At 43.1% G+C, this 27,136-nt stretch overlaps 1 protein-coding gene across 1 annotated transcript in view; it reads left to right on the forward strand.

Annotated features, from left to right (window-relative positions):
- Positions 1–20,862, forward strand: part of LOC139155570 (cAMP-dependent protein kinase type I-beta regulatory subunit) — a 90,990-nt gene extending 70,128 nt beyond the window's left edge. The window contains exons 10-11 of the mRNA XM_070730757.1: positions 18,169–18,250; positions 20,088–20,862. Coding sequence (XP_070586858.1) covers positions 18,169–18,250; positions 20,088–20,260 — 255 coding nt within the window. The 3' untranslated portion in view covers positions 20,261–20,862. The remainder of the gene's footprint in view (positions 1–18,168; positions 18,251–20,087) is intronic.
- Positions 20,863–27,136: the final 6,274 nt, after the last annotated feature.

Raw genomic sequence — 27,136 nt, forward strand, 5'->3', positions numbered from 1 at the left:
ATCCATCTATCTATCTATCTATCTATGTATTTATCTATCTATCTATCTATCTATCTATCTATCTATCTATCTATCTATCTATCTATCTATTTATGTATTTATTTATTTATTTATGTATGTATGTATTTATTTATTTATGTATGTATGTATTTATTTGTTTGTTTGTTTATTTATTTATTTGATTTGATTTGATTTGATTTGATTTGTATGCCGCCCCTCTCCGTAGACTCGGGGCGGCTCACAACACAATAAAAACAGTTCATGACAAATCTAATAATTTACAATTTAAAATATTTTAAAAAACCCCATTATTAAGCAGACATCCATACAAACATATCATACATAAATTATATAGGCCTGGGGGAGACGTCTCAATTCCCCCATGCCTGACGACAAAGGTGGGTCTTGAGGAGTTTATGAAAGGCCAGGAGGGTAGGGGCAGTTCTAATCTCTGGGGGGAGCTGGTTCCAAAGAGTCGGGGCCGCCACAGAGAAGGCTCTTCCCCCGGATCCCGCCAACCGACATTGTTTAGTTGACAGGACCCGGAGAAGGCCCACTCTGTGGGACCTAATCAGTCGGTCATTCCAACCCCTCCTTCTGAGTTGCAGAAATATTTTTTTTAAAAAAGATGCAATCTGGTGGCAAGGTTTGGAGGGCCTTTGGTGGACCTCTGGGTAGGCTAAGACACAAAAAGGATGATTGCTATAGTCCAGTGATGGCGAACCTGTGGCTTGGGTGCCACAGGTGGCATGCGGAGCCATATCTGCTGGCACATGAGCCATTGCCCTAGCTCTGCTCCAATGTGCATGTATGTACCGGCCAGCTGATTTTTGGCTTTCATAGAGACTCTGGGAAGGAGATTTTGGCTTCCAGAGAGCCCCCGGAGGGATGAGGGAGGCCATTTTTACCCTCCCCGGCTCCAGGGAAGCCTTTGGAGCCTGGGAAGGTGGAACACAAGCCTACTGGGCCCACCAGAAGTTGGGAAACAGAGTGTTTCCAACCTCCAGCGGGACTCCTCTTGGGCGGGGGAAGCTGCCCGTGAATACATCCTTTGAAAGACCAAGGTGGACCTTCTCCCAAGATTGCCTTTATACCAAGCAACGGCCTTGGAAGGAAGCTCTCCTGATGGAGAGGTTGGGAATGATTTCGAAGTTCACAGCTGGGCTCAGCCGTCCTCTGGCTTTCTTCTGCTTTCATTCTTCTTCTGTGTCCGATCCTTTGGCTACAGTTAAGAGCAAGTCCCATTTATGGCCGGACATGTTTGGGTGGAAACGCTTTCCAGAATGCGAGGAGAGAGAGAGAGCTTCTCGCGCCTTTCCCTGCCCTCCTATCTACCTTGCAATATCGGTTACACATGGAGAGCCTCATCATGGTGGATTAGCACTTGGGCTCGGTGCCATGAATTTGATGGGAAGCATTCCAACAGCGATAAATTGCAGATTGGGAAGAGAGAGAGAGAGAGACAGAGAGAGACATTGAAAGAAAGAGAGAGAGAGAGAAAGAAAGAGAGAGAGAGAAGGAGAGGTACGGAGTGAGTCACACACAAAGAGAAAGAGACAGAGAAAGAGATATAGAGAGAGGCAGAGAGAAAGAAAAAAAGAGAGAAAGAAGAGAGAGAGAAAGAAAAAGGGAGAAAAGGAGAGAGACAGAGAAAAGAATAGATACAGAGTGAGTCACACACAAGGAGAAAGAGAGAAAGAGACAGAGAGAGAGAAACAAAGAGAAAGAGACAGATACAGAGGGAGAGACAGAGAGAGTGAGACAGACAGAGAGAGAGAGAAAGAAAGAAAAAGAGAGAGAGAGAGAAAGAGAGGTCCAGAGTGAGTCACACACAAAGAGAAAGAGACAGAGAAAGAGATACAGAGAGAGGAAGAGAGAAAGAAAAGAGAGAGAAAGAAGAGAGGGACAGAGAAAGAAAGAGAAAAGGAGAGAGAGAAAAAATACAGAGTGAGTCACACACAAAGAGAAAGAGAGAAAGAGACAGACAGAGAGAGAGAGAAAGAAAAAGAGACAGATACAGAGGGAGAGACAGAGAGAGTGAGAGAGACAGAGAGAGAGAGAGAAAAGAGAGAGAGAGATACAGAGAAAGAGAAACACACAGAGAGAGAAAGAGATGGAGATAGATACAGAGAGAGAGAGAGAAAGAAAGAGGCAGATACACACAGAGAGAAAGAAACAGAGAGACAGAGAGAAGGGGAGAGAGAAAGAGAGGGACAAAAAGAGAGAAAGAGAAAGAGAGAGAGGGAGAGGCAAAGAGAGACAGAGGGAGAGCAGGATGCAGGGAATTATTTATTTATTTATTTATTTATTTATTCCTTTTTTAAAAAATGCCGCCCTTCTCCTTAGACTCAGGGCGGCTTACAACATTAAAATTAAATTAAAATTAAAAAGGAGAGAGATAGAACAATGCCAAATCAGTCTACCCAGTCTAGAGAAAAAAAGGACCAGGGATGACATGATAGCAATATTGTGAGCCGCCCCGAGTCTTCGGAGAGGGGCGGCATACAAATCTAATAAATAATAATAATAATAATAATAATAATAATAATAATAATAATTCCAATATTTGAGGGTCTGCCAAGAGAAAAAGAGGTCAACATATTTCACAAAGCACCAGAAGGCAAGACAAGAAACAATGAATGGAAACTAATCCAAGAGAGAAGCAACCTGGAATTCAGGAAAAATTTCCTAATAGTGAACACAATTGACCAGTGGAACAGTTTTCCACCAGAAGTTGTGGATGTTCCATCCCTGGAGGTTTTTAAGAAGGGACTGGACAGACACTTGTCTGAAATGGCATAAGATCTCCTGCTGATCAGTTTCCGGTCACAATTCAAAGTGTTGGTCATGACCTTTAAAGCCCTGCATGGCATTGTACCAGAGTACCTCCGGAACCGCCTGCTACCGCACGAATCCCATCGACCGGTAAGGTCCCACAGAGTTGGCCTTCTCCGTGTCCTGTCGACCAAGCAATGTCATTTGGCGGGCCCCAGGGGAAGCGCCTTCTCTGTGGCAGCCCCAGCCCTCTGGAATCAACTCCCCCCAGCGATTAGAACTGCCCCCACACTCCTTGTCTTTCATAAATTACTCAAGACCCATCTATACCGCCAGGCATGGGGGAGTTGAGACACCTTTCCCCCAGGCTTTTTAAAATATATTTATGTTTGGCTATGTATATGTTGTTTGCTTTTTAAAATTTGATAGGGTTTTATGTGATTTTTAATATCAGATTTGTTTTCGATGGAATATTGTTTTTATTATTGTTGTGAGCCGCCCCGAGTCTTTGGAGAGGGGCGGCATACAAATCTAATAAATTGAACTGAATTGAATTGAATTTAGCAGGGGGTTGGGTTAGAAGGCCTCCAAGGTCCCTTCCAGCTTTATTCTGAATTTGAAAAACATTTCCACATGTTCTTTGAGCTCTTCTATCGTTTCTGAACCATCTACGCATGGAAGTCCCTAAAGATTGTAAAAAATATGACTTTAACAATCGAGTCGTCGAAGCGTGGAACTCTTTACCGGACTCAATAGTGTCAACCCCCAACCCCCAACATTTCTCCCTTAGACTCTCCACGATTGACCTCTCCAGGTTCCTAAGAGGCCAGTAAGGGGCGTGCATAAGTGCACTGATGTGCCTTTCGTCCCCTGTCCAATTGTCTTTCCATTCCCTTTTTCCTATATATTCTTTCCTTCCCACCTACTTCTCTTCCTCTTTACTTCCTATCTTTTATATATCACTTAATGTCTATTCCCTTTCATATGTATTGTATATTGGACAAAGAGTAAATAAATAAATGAATAAATAAATAAGATAACCACTGGCTGCCTTTAAGTTTGGGGTGCATCACGTTAGATTCCAAGATACATAAGTCTCCTCTAACTTAAGTGTGACCTTCAAGAAGTCTCCCAGAATGGCGGATTCATAATGCTGCAGGAGGCAAAATGATTTAATACACGGGGAGCAAGAGTAATTGCCTTCATATTTAACCCATTTCCATTGAATTTAAATTTAAATTAAATTAAACGAGCTGAACTTTAATCCCCAAACCTGTCATCCCTGGGCATATGCTCGCCCTTAGCCAAGTATTAAAATAGATAAGAATATTAATCTAACATTTATTGGGAGGGGGATAAGGGGCATAATACATGCTTTGTACATCACCAGATATAGATATATACAGTATATTTGGGTGTACAAATATACAGTTCTCAGGTACTCCAAAGTTATATTTGTGTAGTTTATAGCTATATAATTTGGGGCAGTTCCCTTGAGTAATGCAGGTAATAAATCTGGGTTTTTCTTGTCTCCAGTGAAGTATGAGGTCAGTTGGGTTTGTAAAAATTTACCTGGTGGTAGGTGTGTAGGAGTAATTATATCCTGTTTCAGATGATAAAATAAAGAAGGAAGGGTGGGTGGGAGGGAGGAATAAAGGGAGGAAGGGGAAAAGAAAGGAAAGGAAATAAAAAAGAAGAAAGAAATAAAGGGATGAAGAGAAGGAAGGAAAGAAAAGGGAGGGAGGAAGGTCAAGAAGATGGAAAGAAAAGGAAGGAAGGAAGGAAGGAAAGAAGGAAGTAATAAGAAAGGAAAGGAAGAAGAAAGAAAATAGAGGGATGGAGAGAGTAAAAGGGGAGGACAGAGGAAGGAAGGGAAGGAGGGAGGGAGAGGAAATGGAAGAAAAGGAAATAAAAAAGAAAGAAAATAAAGGGATGAAGGAAGGAAAATGGAGGAAGGAGGGAAGGTCAAGAAGATGGAGAGAAAAGGAAGAAAGGAAGGAAAGAAGGAAGTAAGGAGGAAGGAAAGAAGGAGAAAGAAAATAGAGGGATGGAGAGAAAAAAGGGAAGGGAAGGAGGGAGGAAGGGAGGAAGGGAAAGGGAAAGAAAGGAAATAAAAAAGAAGGAAGAAATAAAGGGATGAAGAGAAGGAAGGAAGGAAAATGGAGGAAGGAAGGAAGGTCAAGAAGATGGAGAGAAAAGGAAAGAAGGAAGGAAGGAGAAAGGAAAGGAAGTAAAAGAAAGAAAATAGAGGGATGGAGAGAAGAAAGGGAAGGACAGAAGAAGGAAGGGAAGGACAGAGAAAGGAAGGGGAAAGTGAAGGAAATGGAATAAAAAAGAAGAAAGAAAATAAAGGGATGAAGGAAGGAAGGTCAAGAAGATGGAAAGAAAAGGAAAGAAGGAGGAAAGGGAGGAAAGAAGAAGAAAGAAAATAGAAGGATGGAGAGAAGAAAGGGAATGACAGAGGAAGGAAGGGAAGGAGGGAGGGAGGGAGGGAGGAAGGAAGGACTTCATCTTTCACGCTCCTCTTAACATTTAACTCAAGCCTGGGCCCATGTCGTGTACCAAGCCAATCTGTAAATCTCAAAACAAACATTGTCTGCGGAGACCAGCCAAGTCAGAGCCCACCTCTTGTAGAAATAAAGCGGGATTAATGATTAAACAGGAGAGATGAACACGATTTTCAAGGGGCTGTAAGCACCAGTCGGGAAAACTGTTTCAGGCCACCTTTTATTTTTTAATGGGGTGAAGAGGGCTGGGGGGCTTCCCAACCTCTCAGGAACCCAGCAGCCTTTGCAAATGATCCTTAAATCCTAAGTCAACAAAAGCCCTCCTTAGATCAGATATCTCAGCTGGCCTCTGTTTCCCCCAGTTTCTAGCACTTGTCCCTAGTCAATTATTTCCTGTTGTGCCCTTAGATTTGACTTTTCAGAAGGCCTGGAGTTACCCACCCACCCAGCCAGCCCCCCCTCCTCTTTTTCGGAGGTGGATGTGAGACATTTGGGTTAGGTTTCTTCCCAGGGTCTCCCTAGCCACCTTATTCTGGGTTATTTTGATAACCCATCTGTGCTCTGTCCTGGTGCATTTCCTAAAACCTGTTCTGTCACAACGTCGAGCCCCCTCCCCTCCAAAATAAGATGAATGAATTGGCTGACTGGTTTTATTATATGTGGGATTTTAGTAGTAATTTTAAATGAATTAGATTTGTTGTGTTGTTTTTGTATCCTGTGAGCTGCCCCAAGACTTCTGGAGAAGGGCGGCAGGGGAAGGGGGGACATTTATTTATTTATTTACTTACTTACTTACTTACTTACTTACTTACTTACTTACTTACTTACTTACTTACTTACTTATTTACTTATTTACTTATTTACTTATTTACTTATTTATTTATTAGATTTGTATGCCGCCCCTCTCCGCAGACATGATCGAAACGTTTAAATATGATAAAAATGCTTATAGTAGGATAAAGTTAGATGTGCTATTTACTATATTATAGTTTTTGAATATGTATTTTATAGGTAAAGAAATTTAATTAACATAAGAATATAGAGTTAAATTCAAGAAGTATCTAATATATATGTATGCTATTTCTGTATTGATCTGATCAAAGTTAGGTTTTTGCTTTAGACTTCTAAGGTAAGTGGAGCAATGGCAGCTCCTTGAGTGTTTAATGTTGTATGTCTTTGTTTGTCTTTTTAAAGAAAAACAATAAAAAATATTTTTTTTAAAAAAAAGGGTTAATTAAGGCTCAGGAGGGAAGTGTTTTTAATAGGAAAGTGAACACAAGAACAAGGGGGCACAATCTAAGGTTAGTTGGGGGAAAGTTCAGAAGCAACGTGAGAAAATATGATTTGACTGAAAGAGTAGTAGATGCTTGGAACAAACTTCCAGCAGACGTGGTTGGTAAATCCACAGTGACTGAATTTAGACATGCCTGGGATAAACGTATATCCATCCTAAGATAAAATACAGGAAATAGTATAAGGGCAGACTAGATGGACCATGAGGTCTTTTTCTGCCGTCAGTCTTCTATGTTTCTATGTCTACGCTGCAGATCCAGTCCTGAAAGGTATTTTGGAGCATCCGAATCCCCCAAACGGCTATCTTTAACATGTGTCCATATACAGATTTTCCTTTTTTCCATGCCAAGCCGGTGGCCCCGAGCCAGGAAAACCTCCCTCCTTCACACATGCCAGCAAACAAAGGCCATAAAACCAAGGAGGAGGGGGAGCGGAGGGCTTTAGGGATGGCAGGGTGGAAATGTTGCATTTTAAAGATGTTTTGCGAAGGACAAAGCGACCCATTCTCTGGGTTTTCTCTGAAGTCAGGAAACGTCCACTGAGTCAACATTGGAAAAAGAAGGTGGGAGGGGAAGGGAAAAGTTGCCCGCAAGAATAGCGTATTCACCATCGCCTCTTCGGAGTTGGAACTGACCTTCATCGTTACCATGTTCGGAGCTGTAGACGCCGCAAGAAAGCTGCCAGCCCCCCAAACACCAGGGGAGCAAAGCTGAACGTGAATTAAGTTTGAATTAAGATGGGCATAACATAGAGCAGTGTTTCCCAACCTTGGCCACTTGAAGATATTTGGACTTCAACTCCCAGAATTCCCCAGCCAGCATTTGTGCAGTGGTGGAAAAACGAGGATATACCTCCGAAAGACACAATAATTAAAAAAATTAAATACTGTGCAGAGATGACGAAACTCACTATTCCAGTTAGAAATGAAACAATGTCCTCATTTAATAACTGTTGGGAACCTTTTTACAGTTGGTTAGAAAAAAAAAGAGAATACTACGCTACATGATTGAAATGATGATTTCAAACTCGACCAGATACAAATCCGGTATATAGCTTTCCCGTATTTTTTCTATAGTAATAAGAGAGCTTAGATATCTACAGACAGAACACTTACTACTACTTTCTATAATCTCTATAATTAGATTAATTCAACGCTTGCACTTACCTATCTAGATGACTATCCTGAACCATGGTAATGAGCTAATAATTTAGGAATTGGTTCCCGTTTTCAATACAGCTCCCCCGGACATCCGCCAACCCCTTTATTCTTTCTATCTCTTCTATTTCCTCTATCCTTTCTACCTTTATCCCTTTTCTTTTCTATTCCCTTCTTTCTCTCTCTTCCTCCGTTTCCTCTATCAGTTTTTATGTTCATAACCTGTTATATCATGCCAGGACTTAATTGTTTCCTGTTTTGATTAATCTTTTATGTTTTGTATATTTGTTAATAAAAAAAAAACACACAAAACAAATATCTTCAAGTGGCCAAGGTTGGGAAACACTGACATAGAGTTTGATATTGTTTATACTGATGTAATTTTTTAATGTAACGTGGGAAAGAGATTGTTGGGGTTTTTTTTTGAGGTTTTCTTCCTTTTGATAATTCGGTGGTCCCTCTACTTAAGAACTTAATTCGTTCCGTGACCAGGTTCTTAGGTAGAAAAGATTGTACGTAGAAGCAATTTTTCCCATAGGAATCAATGCAAAAAGCAAATAATGTGTGCAAACCCATTAGGAAAGAAATAAAAGCTCTAAATTTGGGTGGGAGGAGGAGGAGGAGGAGGAAGAGGAGGAGGACAGTCGCTGCCCAGAGCAAAGGGGTCACTACACTCTAGCTTCCGGCCGATGAGTGTGATGTATGCTTGTTGTTGAATGTGAATGAATGATTTTTTTTAATGTTCCAGGGTTTTTAGAGTAGTTAATTGTATTAATTGGATTTATTTATTTATAGAAACATAAAAGATTGACGGCAGAAAAAGACCTCATGTTCCATCTAGTCTGCCCTTATACTACGCACGAATCCCAGCGACTGATTAGGTCCCACAGAGTGGGCCTTCTCCGGGTCCCGTCAACTAAACAATGTCGGTTGGCGGGCCCCAGAGAAAGAGCCTTCTCTGTGGCGGCCCGGACCCTCTGGAACCAACTCCCCCCAGAGATTAGAACTGCCCCTACTCTCCCTGCCTTCCGTAAACTTATTAAAACCCACCTTTGTCGTCAGGCATGGGGGAACTGAAATACTTCCCCCGGGCATGTACATTTTATATATGGTATGTTTGAGTGTGTGTTTGTTAGCAAAATGGGGTTCTTTTAAATATTTTAAATTATATTTGGATTTGTTATACATTGTTGTGTTATGCTGTGAGCCGCCCCGAGTCTGCGGAGAGGGGCGGCATACAAATCTAAATAATAAATAAATAAATAAATAAATAAATATTTCCTGTATTTTATCTTAGGATGGATATATGTTTATCCCAGGCATGTTTAAATTCAGTTACTGTGGATTTACCAACCACGTCTGCTGGTAGTTTGTTCCAAGGATCTACTACTCTTTCAGTGAAATAATATTTTCTCACATTGCTTTTGATCTTTCCCCCAACTAACCTCAGATTGTGCCCCATTGTTCTTGGGTTCACTTTCCTATCCCTCCTGAACCTTATTTAACCCTTTAACATATTTAAATGTTTATATCATGTCCCCCCTTTCCCTTTTGTCCTCCCGAAGTTGGTGATAAACAATGTCTTGCCATGCTATCTATAGAAGGCCTGATGTTGACTTACTTCAGTTACTGTTGGCCATAGGGAAATTGCTGTGGCTAGTTGACCATGGTGGGTTGGCTATGGTGAGTTGGCTGTGGGGAATTAACCATGGCTAGTTGACCATAGTGAGTTGGCCATGGAGAATTGGCTGTGGCTAGTTGACCACAGTGGGTTGGCCATGGGAAATTGGCTGTGGGGAATTGGCCATGGTTAATTTACTATGGGGAGTTGGCTGTTGGGAATTGGCCATGGCTAGTTGACCACGGTAGGTTGGCTGTGGTGAGTTGGCTGTTGGGAATTGGCCATGGCTAGTTGACCATGGTGCCTTGGCTATGGCAAGTTGTCCCATTCAGCCCCCATTACAATAGCAGGCCAGCTTCCTTCCCCTTCCTTGATTTGTAGTTGGGGAAAGGGTTGAGGAGAAGTCATTTCCTGGTGATTTAATAGCCCACGGGGTGGAGTTGCCCCAGAGCGGTAACCCTGCCCTTTCACAGCCATTTCGGAAATGCCCAGCGGCTGAGCTGTTTTTGCTATATTCCAGTCTTGATGTCATCCCGAGAGGCATTCCTCCCTTTTCTTCTTTGGCTGTTCTGGTGGCTATTTCTGCTGCCTCCCCAAATAGAGCAAGTGAGCCAGCTCCGTTGCTTTGTTCTCCTTCCTCCCAAGGGAGTTGGCCTTCTCGCAAGGAGTCCTGCCGACAAAGGTCGGAGAGGATGCAAAAAAGAGCGTTTGGGCCAGGTTGACCTCCTAGTTGGACAAGAAGGGGCCGAGTTGCAGATAGACTTCACAAACTACCTTCTGCTGAGTCAGAAGGTCTTGTAGGTTTGAGGGAAGGTCACTTGACTAAATCTGGTGAAACAGAATATAGCATTTAGCTATAGCATTTAGATTTATATACTGCTTCACAGTGCTTTACCGCCCTCTCTAAGCGGTTTACAGAGAGTAAACATATTGCCCCCAACAATCTGGGTCTTCATTTTACCAACCTTGGAAGGATGGAAGGCTGAGTCAACTTGAAGCTGGTCAGGATCAAACTCCTGGCAGCGAGTAGTAAATTAGCCTGCAATACTGCACTCTCACCACTGCACCACCGAGACTCTTGGTGAAGAAAGAAAGAAAGAAAGAAAGAAGGAAGGAAGGAAGGAAGGAAGGAAGGAAGGAGTAATAGCATAGCAATAGCATTTAGATTTATATACTGCTTCACAGTGCTTTACAGCCCTCTCTATGCGGTTTCCAGAAAGTCAGCATATTACCCCCAACAGTCTGGGTCCTCATTTGACCCACCTTGGAAGGATGGAAGGCTGAGCCAACCTTGGACAAGGGGGCTTCTTTCTTTGGGCGACTGACTAATAGAATAACAGAGATGGAAGAGATCTTGGAGGTCTTTTAGTCCAATCCTTTATTCAAGCAGGACAGGGACCCTGTGCCATTCCAGACAAGTGGCACAACTCCGAACTGGTGACAAAGAGAAGTGAAAACCATAACTATCCAAAACACAAGCTGGGTTGCATTAAGTGCAGCCATTGCTCAGTCATTCTTCTTCCTCTTGAATTCTATTTCGCTAGAGCAGTGATGGTGAACCTATGGCATGGGTGCCACAGGTGGCACGCAGAGCCATATCTGTTGGCGCATGAGCCATTACCCTAGCTCAGCTCCAACATGCATGTGTGTGCCAACCAGCTGATTTTTGGCTCACACAGAGGCTCTGGAAGGGCGTTTTTGGCTTCCAGAGAGCCTCTGGCTGCCGATCAGTTTCCGGTCACAATTCAAAGTGTTGGTAATGACCTATAAAGCCCTACATGGCATCGAATCAGAATACCTATGAGACTGCCTTCTGCCGCATGAATCCCAGCAGCCGATTAGGTCCCGCAGAGTTTGCCTTCTCTGTGTCCCGGCGACTAAACAATATCGGTTGGTGGGGCCCAGGGGAAGAGCCTTCTCTGTGGCGGCCCCGGCCCTCTGGAATCAACTCCCTCCAGAGATTCGAACAGCCCCCATTCTCCTCGTCTTCCATAAAATGCTGAAGACTCACCTTTGTCACCAGGCGTGGGGATGATTACCTCCCCCCTTCGTTGTGTTTTCTGACCTCTATTGTATGATTAACTGGGTTGAATGTGTACGATTGGGTAGTTGGTGATTTTATGACACTGATTATGTTATATTAACATTTTTTAATTGACTTTTTAAATTTTATTATTAGATTTGTAATGTATTGTATTATTGCTATGTTGTGAGCCACCCTGAGTCTTCGGAGAGGGGTGGCATACAAATCTAATAAATTATAATTATATAATTATAGAGTCAAGATGAGCTACTGTGGGCTTCTTAGGAAGCCCCTGTGTTCTGTCTGGGTCCCCCCAGACGCCAATACCAACCAAAAAGAGTAGCCAGACACACTGGTAAAAAGCAAAGGCAGTTTATATAATTCAAAGCAAACACAGGTAACAAAAACTGTTCTTACAGACAGGAACACTATGAAGCTTCACAGAGGTTTCACGAAGTCCAGGCAATAAAACAGGATTCTTGCTGGCAAAAACAACGCTGGAGGTAATAAAACCCACGCCTCCCCCAAGTCTTCCAGACTTCTAGGCCACAAGCCAAGATCAGAGACGCCGAGAATCGAAGCAGTTGCCAGTTGATAACGCTTGCCAGTTGATAACGCTCCACAAGACTGTAAGGGCGGGCCTGCCTTTTCAACCCTGCTGACGAGAACCACACCCAAACCCAGCTGTTGCCAATTCAGGGATGGAAATACCTTTCTAATTGGCCCCGTCTTTGAGCTGCACGTCGCTGCCTCATGTCTATTATAGCCTGTGCGTCTTCATCCAATGAGTCCAGGCTACTAGCTGGGGAGAGGCCCCCCCGGGGGTCTCAGGCTGCTCTCCCTCCTCCTCTTCCTGACGTTCCTCTCCCCCGTCTGCCTGGTCCTCCCCCTCCTGTTCACTGTTCTCCTCCTCTGGGCATGGATCCGGCAGAGATCCAGCCGGTCCCTGAGGAGCCTCAGGCTGAATCACAACACCCTGGAAGAAAGAAACTCCAGGTGTCTTGACTTTTCAAGATCTGAGCTGGTATTTGAGGGACAAGGAACATGTGGTTTTCCAGAACTGCATCATTTATATTTCAGCGAAGAAATCACCCATCCTTCCCGTTGCTCGAACAGTAGGGCCTCTCCAAGCCGAACCAAGTTTCTTTCATCCCATGATTGTCCAACGGATTGTCGCCAACCAAGAATAGCATGAATGGCTTTGATGGACATCGCTCCAAGAAGGGGCTTTACTTTTGAAACCCAAATCCTGAGGCCCATTCAGGCGACTCTATTCAACGGGGGTAATGAATATCGCAGGCCAAAAACCAGGAGTGTGTTTTTGCGAGTGAAGATCGGCGGAATTGAACTGAACGGGCTCCAAATTACGCTGGTGTAGAGTTTAAATGAAAACCAGCTGCTCTGTCTTTCAAAAACGCTTTTTTTTTAAAGAAAAAAGGGTTTTCAAAACATCACATTGAGGTTGGGTTGAGTGCTGGAGCATCTGCTGGAGCAATTAGGGTGTCGTGGTTCCCAAACTTGTAATTTTGATGGCTTGAGCTCCCGCCGCTGGTAGGAATCAAGCTAATAGTGGACTATGAGGCATAATGTTGGTCTCGTTCATTTCTGGTAAATTATCCAGCACGTGAACGAAAAGACTGAACATTTGCAAACTGAACGCAGTAGGGTTTTTGTTGTTGTTCTTCATCTTCTTGGATTCGGTCCCGCCGCTGCAGCCAACAGCAATTTCCATTGGATTTGATGTGACTTGAAATTTGCTCCTGCTTGGCTCAAGCTTAGATAGAATTGGGCATTAAACACACACACACACACAACTTATTTTCCATGGTAGGTTTAGTCAATTGTGCAGTAATAGAGAGAGAGAGAGGCATGTGGTTTGGTGTTGAAAGCATTAGACCAGAACTGGAGAGAGACGCAGATTCAAGTCCACTCTTCACCACACAGAAGCTCCTTGGATGACCTTAGGAGGCACATATCCAAGTCTGCCCTCAATCCTACAGAAGCTTCTTGGATGATCTTGGGAGACAGCGGTCCAAGTCCACCCTCAGTTCTACAGACACTCCTTGAATGACTTTGGGAGACACAGGTTCAAGTCCATCAGTTCTGCTGATGCTCCTTGAATGGCTTTGGGAGACACAGGTCCAAGTCCACCATCAGTCCGACAGAAACTCCTTCAATGACTTGGAAGATGCAAATTCAAGTCCCATAGAAACTCCTTGGATGACCTTGCAAGACACAGGTCCAAGTCCATCCTCAGTTCTACTGATGCTCCTTGAATGACTTTGGGAAACACAGGTCCAAGTCCACCGTCAGTCTGACAGAAACTCCTTCGATGACTTGGAAGATGCAAATTCAAGTCCCATAGAAACTTCTTGGATGACCTTGCAAGACACAGGTCCAAGTCCATCCTCAGTTCTACTGATGCTCCTTGAATGACCTTGGGAGACACAGGTCCAAGTCCACTCTTAGTCCTACGGAAACTCCTTAGATGACCTGGGAGATGCAAATTCAAGTCCCATAGAAACTCCTTGGATGACCTTGGGAGGCACAGGTTCAAGACTCCCCTTAGTTCTACAGATGCTCCTTGAATGACCTTGGAAGACACATGTCCAAGTCCACCCTCAGTTCCATAGATGCGCCTTGAATGACTTTGGGAAATACAGGTCCAAGTCCACTCTTAGTCCTACAGAAACTCCTTTGATGACCTGGGAGTTGCAAATTCAAGTCCCATAGAAACTCCTTGGACGACCTTGGGAGACACAGGTCCAAGTCCACTCTTAGTCCTACGGAAACTCCTTTGATGACCTGGGAGATGCAAATTCAAGTCCACCCACAGCCCTACAAAAACTCTTTGAATGACCTTGGGAGACACAGGTCCAAGCCCACTCTCAATCCTGCAGAAGGTCTTGGAAGGCCTTTGGAGATGCAGGCCCATGTCCTCCTTCAGCCACACTGAACCTTCTTGGACGTTGGATCAGAATGTCTTGCTCAGCCTAATCTACTTCAGAGGGTTGCATGGCGGTGGCAGGGGATAATGGCAGCAGGAATGATTATATCTCCCTTAAACTCCTGGAGAAATCTCTTGTAATCTCTTAGGAATAACTCCTTAGTTGGTTGACAGGAGAAATAAATAGCACAAATATGTCCAAATTCACTAATTATATCCATCTAAAAAAGGGTTTTCTAGGGTAGAGAGCCTATTGTCACTCAGCTCCTTTATTACTCACTACGTTTTTCTGGGGAAAATAAACCTCTGTTCCTCCTTCACTGATTTAAAACACTAATGACATATTTCAGTTGACTTCAGGTTCTGGAAATGCTTTCTTAAGGCCAAACACTAGCAAGCAGCCTGATCTTCAGAGAAGTTGACTTTGCATTATTCAGATTCCTGATGCCTTACAAATTTCAGAAGGAGATTTGACCTCGCAACAGCTCTTGGGCCAGAGGGGGGCTGGGAATCACTCCTCGGGGCTAATAAACGTTTGGTAGTCAAAGCAATAAATCTTCCCTGATCCCAGGAATTTCTAAAAACAGTTCTTCGGGAACTGTTGTTATTTCCACTTCTGGATTGAGCCAACCAGAGCTCCAGGAGCTGACCTAGAAAAAAACACTCTGCTTTAGCCACCGATTTGGGATTCGCAATCTTTCTCTGGCCCAATCTTTCAAGGTCATACTTTCATAACCAGACAGCAATCTCGCAAGATCCCTAATGATTTGCAGGTGATACTGTGTGCATATAATAATATTGTCATAAGAATAGAATGGAAGGGAAGGGAAGGTAAAGAAAGGGAAGAGAAAATACAGTGTGTCCCTCTATTTTCTCAGGGGATGCGTTCCGAGACCGCCCGCAAAAGTCGAATTTCCGCAAAGTAGAGATGCGGAAGTAAAAACACCATTTTTGGCTATGAACAGTATCACAAGCCATCCCTTAACACTTTAAACCCCTAAATTACCATTTCCCATTCCCTTAACAACCATTTACTCACCATTATTACTGGTACTCACCATTGGATAAGACACTTAGTGATCCTGATATTTATAAACATAATTACTTATTAACAATAATAATTTTTTTTTGTTATTTATTTGCAAAAATTATTAGTTTGGCGATGACGTATGACGCCATCGGGCGGGGAAAAACGTGGTATAGGGAAAAAAAACCCGCGAAGTATTTTTTAATTAATATTTTTTGAAAAACTGTGGTATAGGCCATTTGCGAATTTCGAACCCGCGAAAATCGAGGGAACACTGTAGTACAGGGTAGAGGAGAGGAGAAGAGAAGGGAGGGGAGGGGAGGAGAGGAGATAGGAGGGGAGAGGAGAAGAAAGGAGAGGAGAAGAGAGGAGAGGGGAGAGGAGGGGAGGGGAGGAGAGAAGAGGGGAGAAGAGAGAAGAGGGGAGGGGAGGAGAGGAGAGGGGAGAGGAGGGGAGGAGAGAAGAGAAGAGTGGAGAAGAGAAGAGAGGAGAGGAGAAGAGGGGAGGAGAGAAGAGAGGAGAAGAGAAGAGAGGAGAGGAGAAGAGGGGTGGAGAGGAGAGGAGAGAAGAGTGGCGAGGAGAGGAAGAGAAGAGAGGAAGAGAAGAGAAGAGAGGAGAGAGGAGGGGAGGGGAGGAGAGAAGAGGAGAAGAGAAGAGAGGAGAGAGGAGGGGAGGGGAGGAGAGAGGAGGAGTGGAGGGGAGAAGAGAAGAGAGGAGAAGAGAGGAGAGGGGAGAGGAGAAGAGAGGAAAGGGGAGAGTAGGGGAGGGGAGGAGAGGAGAGAGGAGAAGAGAGGAGAGAAGAGAGGGGAGAGGAGAGGAGAGAGGAGAGGAGAAGAGAGGGGAGAGGAGGGGAGGGAAGGAGAGGAGAAGAGAGAAGAGAAGATAGTACATGGGAGGGGAGAGTGGGAGAGAGGAGGAAAGGAGAAGGGGAGAAATAAGAATAGAGCAGTGCAGAGTAGAACAGAATAGAACATAGTACAGGGGAGAGGAGAGGAGAGAATTCTTTATTGGCCAAGTGTGATTGGACACACAAGGAATTTGTCCCTGGGGCAGAAGCACTCAGCGTACATTCAAACAACAGAGTGATAGGTCATGCACCATAAATCCGAGTTACAATCATTAATCATAAGATACAAACGACAAGTGATAAATCACAAGGTAGCAACAGGAGAAGAAAGTAGGAAAGATGAGAAATGAGAAAGATGAGAAAGATGAGAAGGATAATGGCAACACACAGCCTGCTACACGGGTGGAAATTTAGATGTTCAACCGAGTGATGGTACAAGAGCTTTGTGTCATGGTAGTGCGAGTGCCTGATGCCACACGTAGGATACTCGAGATGATTTGAAATGCCTCGCTTAGGAATTTACAGCCCCTTCTGAAGTCACATGCCATGTATTTTACAAGGCAATAAATGTTTCAGATATAGGGTGTGTGCTTGTCTGTTTCTATGTTTCAGAGATTGGCTCACCAGGTAAGTAAGACCAAAGACGGGCTACAAGAATGGTGGAAGGTCTTAAGCATAAATCGTATCAGGAAAGACTTCATGAACTCAATCTGTGTAGTCTGGAGGACAGAAGGAAAAGGGGGGACATGATCGAAACATTTAAATATATTAAAGGGTTAAATAAGGTCCAGGAGGGAAGTGTTTTTAATAGGAAAGTATACACAAGAACAAGGGGACACAATCTGAAGTTAGTTGGGGGAAAGATCAAGAGCAACATGAGAAAATATTATTTTACTGAAAGAGTAGTAGATCCTTGGAACAAACTTCCAGCAGACGTGGTAGATAAATCCACAGTCACTGAATTTAAACATGCCTGGGATAAACATATATCCATTGTAAGATAAAATACAGAAAATAGTATAAGGGCAGACTCGATGGGCCATGAGGTCTTTTCTGCCGTCAGACTTCTATGTTTCTATGTTTCTATGACTAACAATTTCAGTTGTGTCGGCAGCCTATGAATGAAATATGTTTATTAAAGGTGCAGAAAGAACCCAGATTCTTCTTACAAACTTTTCTTCTTAACAACCTTGTCATGGTCACTCCTCCACTCGAAACAGAATATCCTACGAAAATAGACTAATAATCCTGGGCCTAGAAAGCCTAGAACTACGGCGCCTAAAACACGATCTGAGTATTGCCCACAAGATCATATGCTGCAACGTCCTACCGGTCAATGACTACTTCAGCTACAACCGCAACAACACAAGAGCACGCAACAGATTCAAACTTCATACGAACCGCTCCAAACTTGACTGTAATGATTTCAACAATCGAGTTATCGAAGCGTGGAACTCATTGTTGGACTCAATTGTGTCAACCCCTAACCCCCAACACTTCTCCCTTAGACTCTCCACGATTGACCTCTCCAGGTTCCTAAGAGGCCAGTAAGGGGCGTACATAAGTGCACTGGTGTGCCTTTCGTCCCCTGTCCAATTGTCTTTCCTTTCTTTCACCTATCATATAGATTCTCTTCCTTTCATATATCCTCTCCTCTAAGTTCACTTTTACCCTCATATATATTACCACATGTCTATTTTTCTTCCTATGTGTTTGTGTATTGGACAAATGAATAAATAAATAAAATAAATAAATAAGTTCGTAAGTAGAGGTACCACTGTATATTCATCCTAAGATAAAATACAGGAAATAGTGTAAGGGCAGACTAGATGTACAAGGAGGTCTTTTTCTGCCATCAATCTTCTATATTTCTATGTTTCTATGTCTGACATAGCTACTCCTCATATGTAAGCAAAAAAAACCATGTTTGTTTTGGTGATATGTACTTGATTCTTTTGGCCTTCTTTTCTAGGGCACAGCTTCTGTCCTTCAACGCAGGTCTGACAAAGAAGAATATGTAGAAGTCGGACGCCTGGGGCCATCTGATTATTTTGGTAAGCTCTGTGGAACAGAAGGGTCCAGAAACACCGATTAATATCATCTTCGGCATTTATGGAAGAATTGGAGTTCTCCATGCTTGGCATTCTTTGTAGAGAGGATTCCCAAATGCACTGTCGGTGATTGCTGGAACTGTAGAATAGCATCGTTGGGCAGATCTGCCTATGGGTCTTCAGAGCCCCTGTTAGATGCAGAGAGCTTTCATCCATGTCATTATGGAGGTTGGAGGATAGAATGGAATGGAATGGAGTGGAATGGACTACATTAGACTAGATTAAAATATTAGAGTCATCTATTTCAACCCCATAGAATAGAATAGAATAGAATAGAATTCTTTATTGGCCAAGTGTGATCGGAGACACAAGGAATTTGTCTTTGGTGCCTATGTTCTCAGTGTACATAAAATAAAAGATACATTTGTCAAGAATGATGAGATACAGCACTTAATGATTGTCACAGGGGTCAACTAAGCAATCAAATCAGAATAGAATAGAATAGAATAGAATTCTTTATTGGCTAAGTATGATTGGACACACAAGGAATTTGTCTTTGGTGCAGATGCTCTCAGTGTACATAAAAGTAAAGAGACATTTGTCAAGAATCTTCAGGAACAACACTTAATGATTGTCACAGGGGTCAAATAAGCAATCAAATCAGAATAGAATAGAATTATTTATTGGCTAAGTGTGATTGGACACACAAGGAATTTGTCTTTGGTGCACATGCTCTCAGTGTACATAAAAGAAAAGAGACATTTGTCAAGAATCACGAGATACAACACTTCATGATTGTTATAGGGTACAAATAACTAATGGATTTATCTATCATATAACCATAGCAGTTGGGAACTATGGAAAACGTTGACTACCACATCTGCAGAACTCCATATTAGTGTTAGATGTCAAGGGCAAAATATGAAATAAAGGTTTTAGACAGCGTACAAGGCGATAAAGTGTTTTTTCTGCTAGGGGAGCAGTCTATCAGGACTACCCAACCTGGTTTACCCAATTATGGGATGGAGCCACACTGCTTTCGCCTTTCAGCCCCAATCCAGAGGCCTTTGAAGGCAATCACTTTCGCAAGAAACTGTTTTTGGGTTGAATTTATGCTTACCCCTTATGTCTTTGTTGGTAAACATAAACTCAGCATGATAGACATTCTTTGATCTCCTATGATGTCTTTTGGTCAGATCAGTGACGGGTTGTTGCCGCTTTGGACTGGTACTTTATCTATCTATCTATCTATCTATCTATCTATCTATCTATCTATCTATCTATCTATCTATCTATCTATCTATCTATCTATCTACCTACCTACCTACCTACCTACCCACCCACTCACTCACTCACTCACTCACTCATTCATTTATTGGATTTGTATGCCGCCCCTCTCCGTAGACTCGGGGCGGCTAACAACAATGATAAAAACAGCATGTGACAATCCAATATTAAAACAACTAAAAACCATTATTATAAAACCAAACACACACACAAACATACCATGCATAACTTGTAATGGCCTAGGGGGAAGGAATATCTCAACTCCCCCATGCCTGGTGGTATAAATGAGTCTTGAGTAGTTTATGAAAGACAGGGAGGGTGGGGGCAATTCCAATCTCCGGGGGGAGTTGCTTCCAGAGGGCCGGGGCCGCCACAGAGAAGGCTCTTCCCCTGGGTCCCGCCAAACGACATTGTTTAGTCGACGGGACCTGGAGAAGACCAACTCTGTGGGACCTAACTGGTTGCTGGGATTCGTGTGGCAGAAGACGAGGCCACCTTAGCTATGTTCTCCAGATGTTTGATGGTGATGCTATGTTTTCCTTCCCATTTCCAGGGGAGATCGCCTTACTGCTCAACAGGCCCAGGGCCGCTACTGTGGTGGCCCGCGGGCCCTTGAAGTGTGTGAAGCTGGACCGCCCGCGCTTCGAACGAGTCCTTGGCCCTTGCTCCGAAATCCTCAAGAGGAACATCCAGAGATACAACAGTTTCATCTCCCTCACCGTCTGAAGTCTCTCCCGGTCTCGTCTTTCTATCTTTAAATCGATGCACTTGAAAAGAAAAGAAAGCGATCTATGGTGTTTTCATAGCTTTACGAAAGGAGAGGCGCAATTTATTTCACGCAGATGTTTCTTCGGTGTTGACGTCCCGTGTATTAGATATTCAACCGCTTGTATTGTTAGGCGAGGACCGCAGGTAGCTTGGTTGTCGGTGATTTTTATGAAATCTTAGGTTTTATCCTTTCGCACTTTGAGTTCCATCCCAAATTTATGCGTCCCGGGTTTCTCGAAATCTCTCATCATGCAATGTCAGATTTCCAGATCTTTAAGTGTGCAAGGGAGAACTAGCTTGCTGTGTGCCTCAACTTTTATTTCTGCCGGTTGTGCTGACAAAGCTACGTCCGACTCTCCTTTCTCTAGAACAATGTAGAGTACAGTGATATCTCGTCTTACAAACGCCTCGTCATACAAACTTTTCGAGATACAAACCCGGGGTTTAAGATTTTTTTGCCTCTTCTTACAAACTATTTTTACCTTACAAACCCACTGCCGCCACTGGGATGCCCCACCTCCGGACTTCCGTTGCCAGCAAAGCACCCGTTTCTGCGCTGCTGGGATTCCCCTGAGGCTCCCCTCCATGGGAAACCCCACCTCTGGACTTCCATGTTTTTGTGATGCTGCAGGGGAATCCCAGCAGGGGATCTCAGCAGCACAAAAATGGGCGCTTCAGTGGCAACAGAAGTCCGGAGATGGGATTTCCCAGAGAGGGGAGCCTCAGTGAAATCGCAGCATGGCAAAAAAACAGAGGTCCGGAGGTGGGGTTTTGAGGTCTTCAGTGTTTTTGTGATGCTGAGATTCCCCTGCTGGGATTCCCCTGCAGCATCACAAAAACACAGAAGTCCAGAGGTGGGGTTTCCCATGGAGGGGAGCCTCAGGGGAATCCCAGCAGTGCAAAAATGAGCACTTCGGCTGGCAAAAGGGGTGAATTTTGGGTTTGCACGCATTAATCGCTTTCCTGTTGATTCCCATGGGAAACATTGTTTCGTCTTACAAACTTTTCACCTTAAGAACCTCGTCCAGGAACCAATTAAGTTTGTAAGACAAGGTATCACTGTATATGCGTTTTGAACATCTCATCTAGCGAGACTACATAAGCCATATTATGACTGGGGATTGATGGACACAGGGCCCCATGTTGCATTGCAGAACTAGCCCATTAAGACTTCCGAATGTTTATTTATTTATTTATTGGATCTGTATGCCGTCCCTCTCCGTAGACTCGGGGCGGCTAACAACAATAATTAAAAAACAGCATGTAAATCCAATACTAAAACAACTAAAAAAAACCTTATTTTAAAACCAATCATACCTACAAACAAACATACCATACATAAATTGTAAAGGCCTAGGGGGAAAGTAAATAGTCGTTTTAAAGGCGACCTAAGGTTTTTTTTAAAAAAATGACAAAATGCCCAAACTGGAAAGAGTAAAATGTCCCTATCAACTCAAGAGAAAGTCAACATGTTTTCTTGGATCCTTTTTGTCCAGGCGTGCTGCTTACAGGCAATTTAATGTCTATTAAAAGCAAATGGTGAGCTTTGACCCGGAAGGAATTGTGACGCCCCATTGAGCATCAAGTCATCCGTCCTCCGTCTGGTTGACGATGAGTTGAACGAGCCATCTTGGCCCTGGAGATACTCAGCTAGCACCAAAGTAGTGTGGAATTAGTGGCAAACGATGTCCTTACAACTTTTTAAGATGTGTAGGCTTCAATTTCATGCAGGCTGAGGGATTCTGGGAGTTGAAGTCCATGCATCTTAAAATGACCGAATTGAAGAGCATTGACGTACCTCAACCAACCAATCAATCAATCAATCAATCAATCAATCAATCAGTAAATCAATCAATTCACACACAAAATGTAAAATAATGTTTCCTGTAAAATGTGTCAATATTCTATTCTCTCTGTATTTTTTAAAGAATGCATTTATTTGCTGTGAATGTTTATTTACTCCATTCATTTTGCTTAGCCTATTGTGACTGGAGAAATATGTAGTAAATCTTTGATCACGGCCATATGGTTGAGGGCCATTGGCCTCAGGGTCTAGAGCAGAGGTCTTCAAACCTGGCAACTTTAAAACTTGTGGACTTCAACTCCCAGAATTCTCCAGCCAACATAGAGAAGAATTGAGAGGAAAGCCACTTCCTAATCAAATATTACGAGGATCGCCCAGAATGTAATGCACCACATTTTTTTCTTCAACAATTATTTATTGAACGCAATAAAACTTACACACAAGAAAGAACAATGTTTCTTCTACACTCCCTATTTTTCCACGTAATCTCCATCCCGTTCTATAGCCTTCCTCCAGTGAGACCCAAGGGCGTGTATGCCCTGTGGGTACCATTCTTCAAATCTTGGCCGCTGCCAAACTATGATCTCAACTTCTGTGCCCGGCGACTAACCGTACTCCTGTCGACTGCAGATTCTCCATAAACTCTACACAAACGTTTGTGAATGTTCCCAACAGTTTCTTTCTCTGCAGTGAGAAATTCAATGACAACACGTTGCTTGTAATGTACATCACTTACAGACGCCATTTCGAAACACTGCTGTTGGCCTGAAGAAACGCAACATTTACACACACACTCCTGACAATTCAGATAATGTATATCTAAAGTTTCACATTCGTACTACTGTATTACTGTAGGCTAAGAAAAAAAAGGTGGCACATTGCTTTTTGGGCGACCCTCGTAGAGGAAACTCCCTTCTAGTTGAAGAAGGGTACCCAGTTAAAGAGAGAAATAATGGGTTCTCCTTTGTTGGGTTTCAAATGGCTCTTTCTGGACCTCTCTGTACAGGTAGGACATTGTCTTTTGAACATTTGGATGCAGCCTTGATTGGATGGTGCAGTATTATTTATTTCATTGTGTCTTGGGCCTGCCTAATCTTTGTGGGTTGCGTCTAATTTTTTTGTCCCCAATGACTTGGTTATCGTCATGATAATTCTTGCAGTGGAGAAGAAGAAGCCATGGAAATGGAACAGCATTCTCTTGTCTTTTTAAGGTGAACTAAAATGGGGACATCAATAAAATCCCTGGAACTTCAAGAAAAGTGCTCGTGAGTTTATTCAAATCAAGAAATGCCCCTTTAAGGGATTTACGAAGTTGGTATTTTGTCTCTGCAAGCCAACGACCCAAATTAAAAGTCTCTCACACCCCCAAAGAATAATAGAAAAAATATATATTGATTCCAGAATAGAATAGAATTCTTTATTAGCCAAGTGTGACTGGACACACAAGGAATTTGTCTTGGTACAGATGCTCTCAGTGTACATAAAAGAAAATGTAGATTTGTCACGTTCAGGTGAAAAATGGTTAAAGGTTCCAACTCAAAATCAATCCATTCTGGCAATGTTTATTCATATTTACTTACTTACTTACTTACTTACTTACTTACTTACTTACTTACTTACTTACTTACTTACTTACTTACTTTACTTACTTATTTATTTATTTAGTCCAATACACAATGAGGGTTTTAGTGGGTATATATATATATATATATATATATATATATATATATATATATATATATATATATATATATATATGTGTGTGTGTGTTCACAGTAAAATACATGATGAAGGTTATAGGGGAGATACTCATAGTAAAATATATCTAAGAAAGAATAGAAGATATAGTAATAGAACATATCAATGAAAGAATAGAAGAAGAAATATAGGAATAGAAGAAAGGTATAGGAGATATAGGAGAGCAATAGGACAGGGGATGGAAGGCACTCTAGTGCACTTGTACTCGCCTCTTACTGACCTCTTAGAAATCTGGATAGGTCAACCGTAGATAATCTAAGGGTAAAGTGTTGGGGGTTTGGGGATGACACTACGGAGTCCGGTAATGAGTTCCACGCTTCGACAACTCCGTTACTGAAGTCATATTTTTTACAGTCAAGTTTGGAGCGGTTAATATTAAGTTTAAATCTCTTCATTCATTCATTCATTCATTCATTCATTCATTCATTCATTCATTCATTCAATTGGACTTCTATGCCGCCCCCTCTCCAAGGACTTGTGGGTGAGACGGACAACATATAAAATATATGCTCTCAACATATAAAAGCAATACAACATCGTCCTCCAATTAATTTAAAAACAATCTAAACGCCCAATAATATTAAAGTCAGTCACTACCATTTACACAGTGAACCATACATATATTACAAGGGGGAGGGTGTTTTTACCTTTGGCTCCAGGGAAGCCTTTGGAGCCTGGGGAGGGTGAAAACCGAGCCTACTGGGCCCACCAGAAGTTGGGAAACAGGCCTTTTCCAACCTCCAGAAGGCCTCTGTGGGGCGGGAGAAGCTGTTTCCGCCCTCCCCAGGCATTGAATTATGGGTGTGGGCACTCGTGCAGGCACAATACAATGCACACACAATCTTTCAGCACCCAAGGGAAAAAAGATTCGCCATCACTATTGTATTTGTATTGTATTTATTAGATTTGTATGCTGCCCCTCTCCGCAGACTCGGGGCTGCTAACAACAATAAAAAGGCAATGTAAACAAATCTAATATTAAAAATAAACTTAAAAACCCCAATTTAAAGAACCAATCATACATACAAGCATACCATGTATAAATTCTATAAGCCTAGGGGGAAGGGAATATCTCAATTCCCCCATGCCTGACGACAGAGGTGGGTTTTAAGGAGCTTGCGAAAGGCAAGGAGGGTGGGGGCAACTCTGATATCTGGGGGGAGCTGGTTCCAGAGGGTCGGAGCCGCCACAGAGAAGGCTCTTCTCCTGGGTCCCGCCAAATGACATTGTTTAGTTGACGGGACCTGGAGAAGGCCAACTCTGTGGGACCTAACCGGTTGCTGGGATTCGTGCGGCAGAAGGCGGTCCTGGAGATATTCTGGTCTGATGCCATGAAGGGCTTTATAGGTCATAACCAACACTTTGAATTGTGACCGGAAATTGATCGGCAACCAATGCAGACTGCGGAGTGTTGGTGTAACATGGGCATATCTTGGGAAGCCTATGATAGCTCTCGCAGCTGCATTCTGCACGATCTGAAGTTTCTGAACACTTTTCAAAGGTAGCCCCATGTAGAGAGCTTTACAGTAGTCGAACCTCGAGGTGATGAGGGCATGAGTGACTGTGAGCAGTGAGTCCCGGTCCAAATAGGGCCGCAACTGGTGCACCAGGCGAACCTGGGCAAACGCCCCCCTCGCCACAGCTGAAAGATGTTTCTCTAACGTAAGCTGTGGATCGAGGAGGACGGCCAAGTTGCGGAACCTCTCTGAGGGGGTCAATAATTCCTCCCCCCAGGGTTATGGATGGACAGATGGAATTGTCCTTGGGAGGCAGAACCCACAGCCACTCTGTCTTATCCGGGTTGAGTTTGAGTCTGTTGACACCCATCCAGGCCCCAACAGCCTCCAGGCACCGGCACATCACTTCCACTGCTTTGTTGACTATGCTAGAAAGTCAAGATGAGCTACTGTGGGCTTCTTAGGAAACCCCTGGAAGAAAGAAACTCCAGGTGTCTTGACTTTTCAAGATCTGAGCTGGTATTTGAGGAAGGGACATGTGGTTTTCCAGAACCGCATCATTTATATTTTAGTGAAGAAATCACCCATGCTCGAACAGTAGGGCCTCTCCAAGCTGAACCAAGTTTCTTCCACCCCACAATGGTCCAATGGATTGTCGCCAACCAAGAATAGCATGAATGGCTTTGATGGACATCGCTCCAAGAAAGGGCTTTACTTTTGAAACCCAAATCCTGAGGCCCATTCAGGCGACTCTATTCAACGGGGGTAATGAATATCGCAGGCCGAAAAGTGCACATGCGTGTTCTTTCGGCACCCGAGGAGAAAAAGGTTCACCATCACTGACCTATAGAATCCTTCTCAAGGACTTGGAATTGGCAGATGTGGTGGTTTGATGGCTTAAAAGTTGTCATCCACAGGATGTAAGCTGTTCCAAGCAAAGCTGCCTTTTGCAATTGACCGATGGGGATTTTGTCCATGCCGATGGTTCTGGTTGTTGTTGTTGTTGTTGTTGTGGTTGTTCTTCTTCTTCTTATTATTATGTCAATACAACAAAGCAAACAAGATCACTATGCTGGATTTCGTATTTCATCACCAGTCGGGCACTTCCCAAGCACTTATTATTATTATTTCAATACAGGAGGGTGGCATTTATTGTTGCTGCTACTTCTGTTGCTGTTGTTGTTGTTGTTATTATTATTATTATTATTATTATTATTATTATTATTATTATTATTATTATTATGTCAAGACAATACAGCAAACAAGATCACTATGCTGGATTTTGTATTTCATCACCAGTCGGGCGCTTCCCAAGCACCTAGGACTGCGTGATGTAGTGGCGAATTATGTTTGCCGATCCCAGTAAAGCGGCCTTTTGCAATTGACAGATGGAGATTTTATCAATTCCGATGGTTTTCAAATGTCCGCTGAGATCCTTTGGCACTGTGCCCAGTGTGCCAAGTACCACTGGGATCACTTTCACTGGCTTATGCATTATTATTATTATTTTACAAAAAATAGATTGGTGGTTTTCCTCTGTTCTTAGGGAGCCTGGGAATTTTCTGATTAGTTTGGGTTGGGGCAGGGGTAGACAAAGTTGGCTCTTCTATGACATGTGGACTTCAACTCCCAGAATCCCTGAGCTAGCAATGATTGGCTTAGGAATTCTGGGAGTTGAAGTCCACGAATCATAGAAGAGCCAACTTTGCCTACCGCTGGGTTGGAGAAACAGCAAATGGAATTCAAGTTGAGTTTGGCAACAGATCCAAGTGGTTTCTTCTCCAGAGCCCCGAGGAGACTGTTCTCTCAGTTGTT

This window comes from Erythrolamprus reginae, unplaced genomic scaffold, assembly GCF_031021105.1.
Source record: "Erythrolamprus reginae isolate rEryReg1 unplaced genomic scaffold, rEryReg1.hap1 H_3, whole genome shotgun sequence".
NCBI lineage: Eukaryota > Metazoa > Chordata > Lepidosauria > Squamata > Dipsadidae > Erythrolamprus > Erythrolamprus reginae.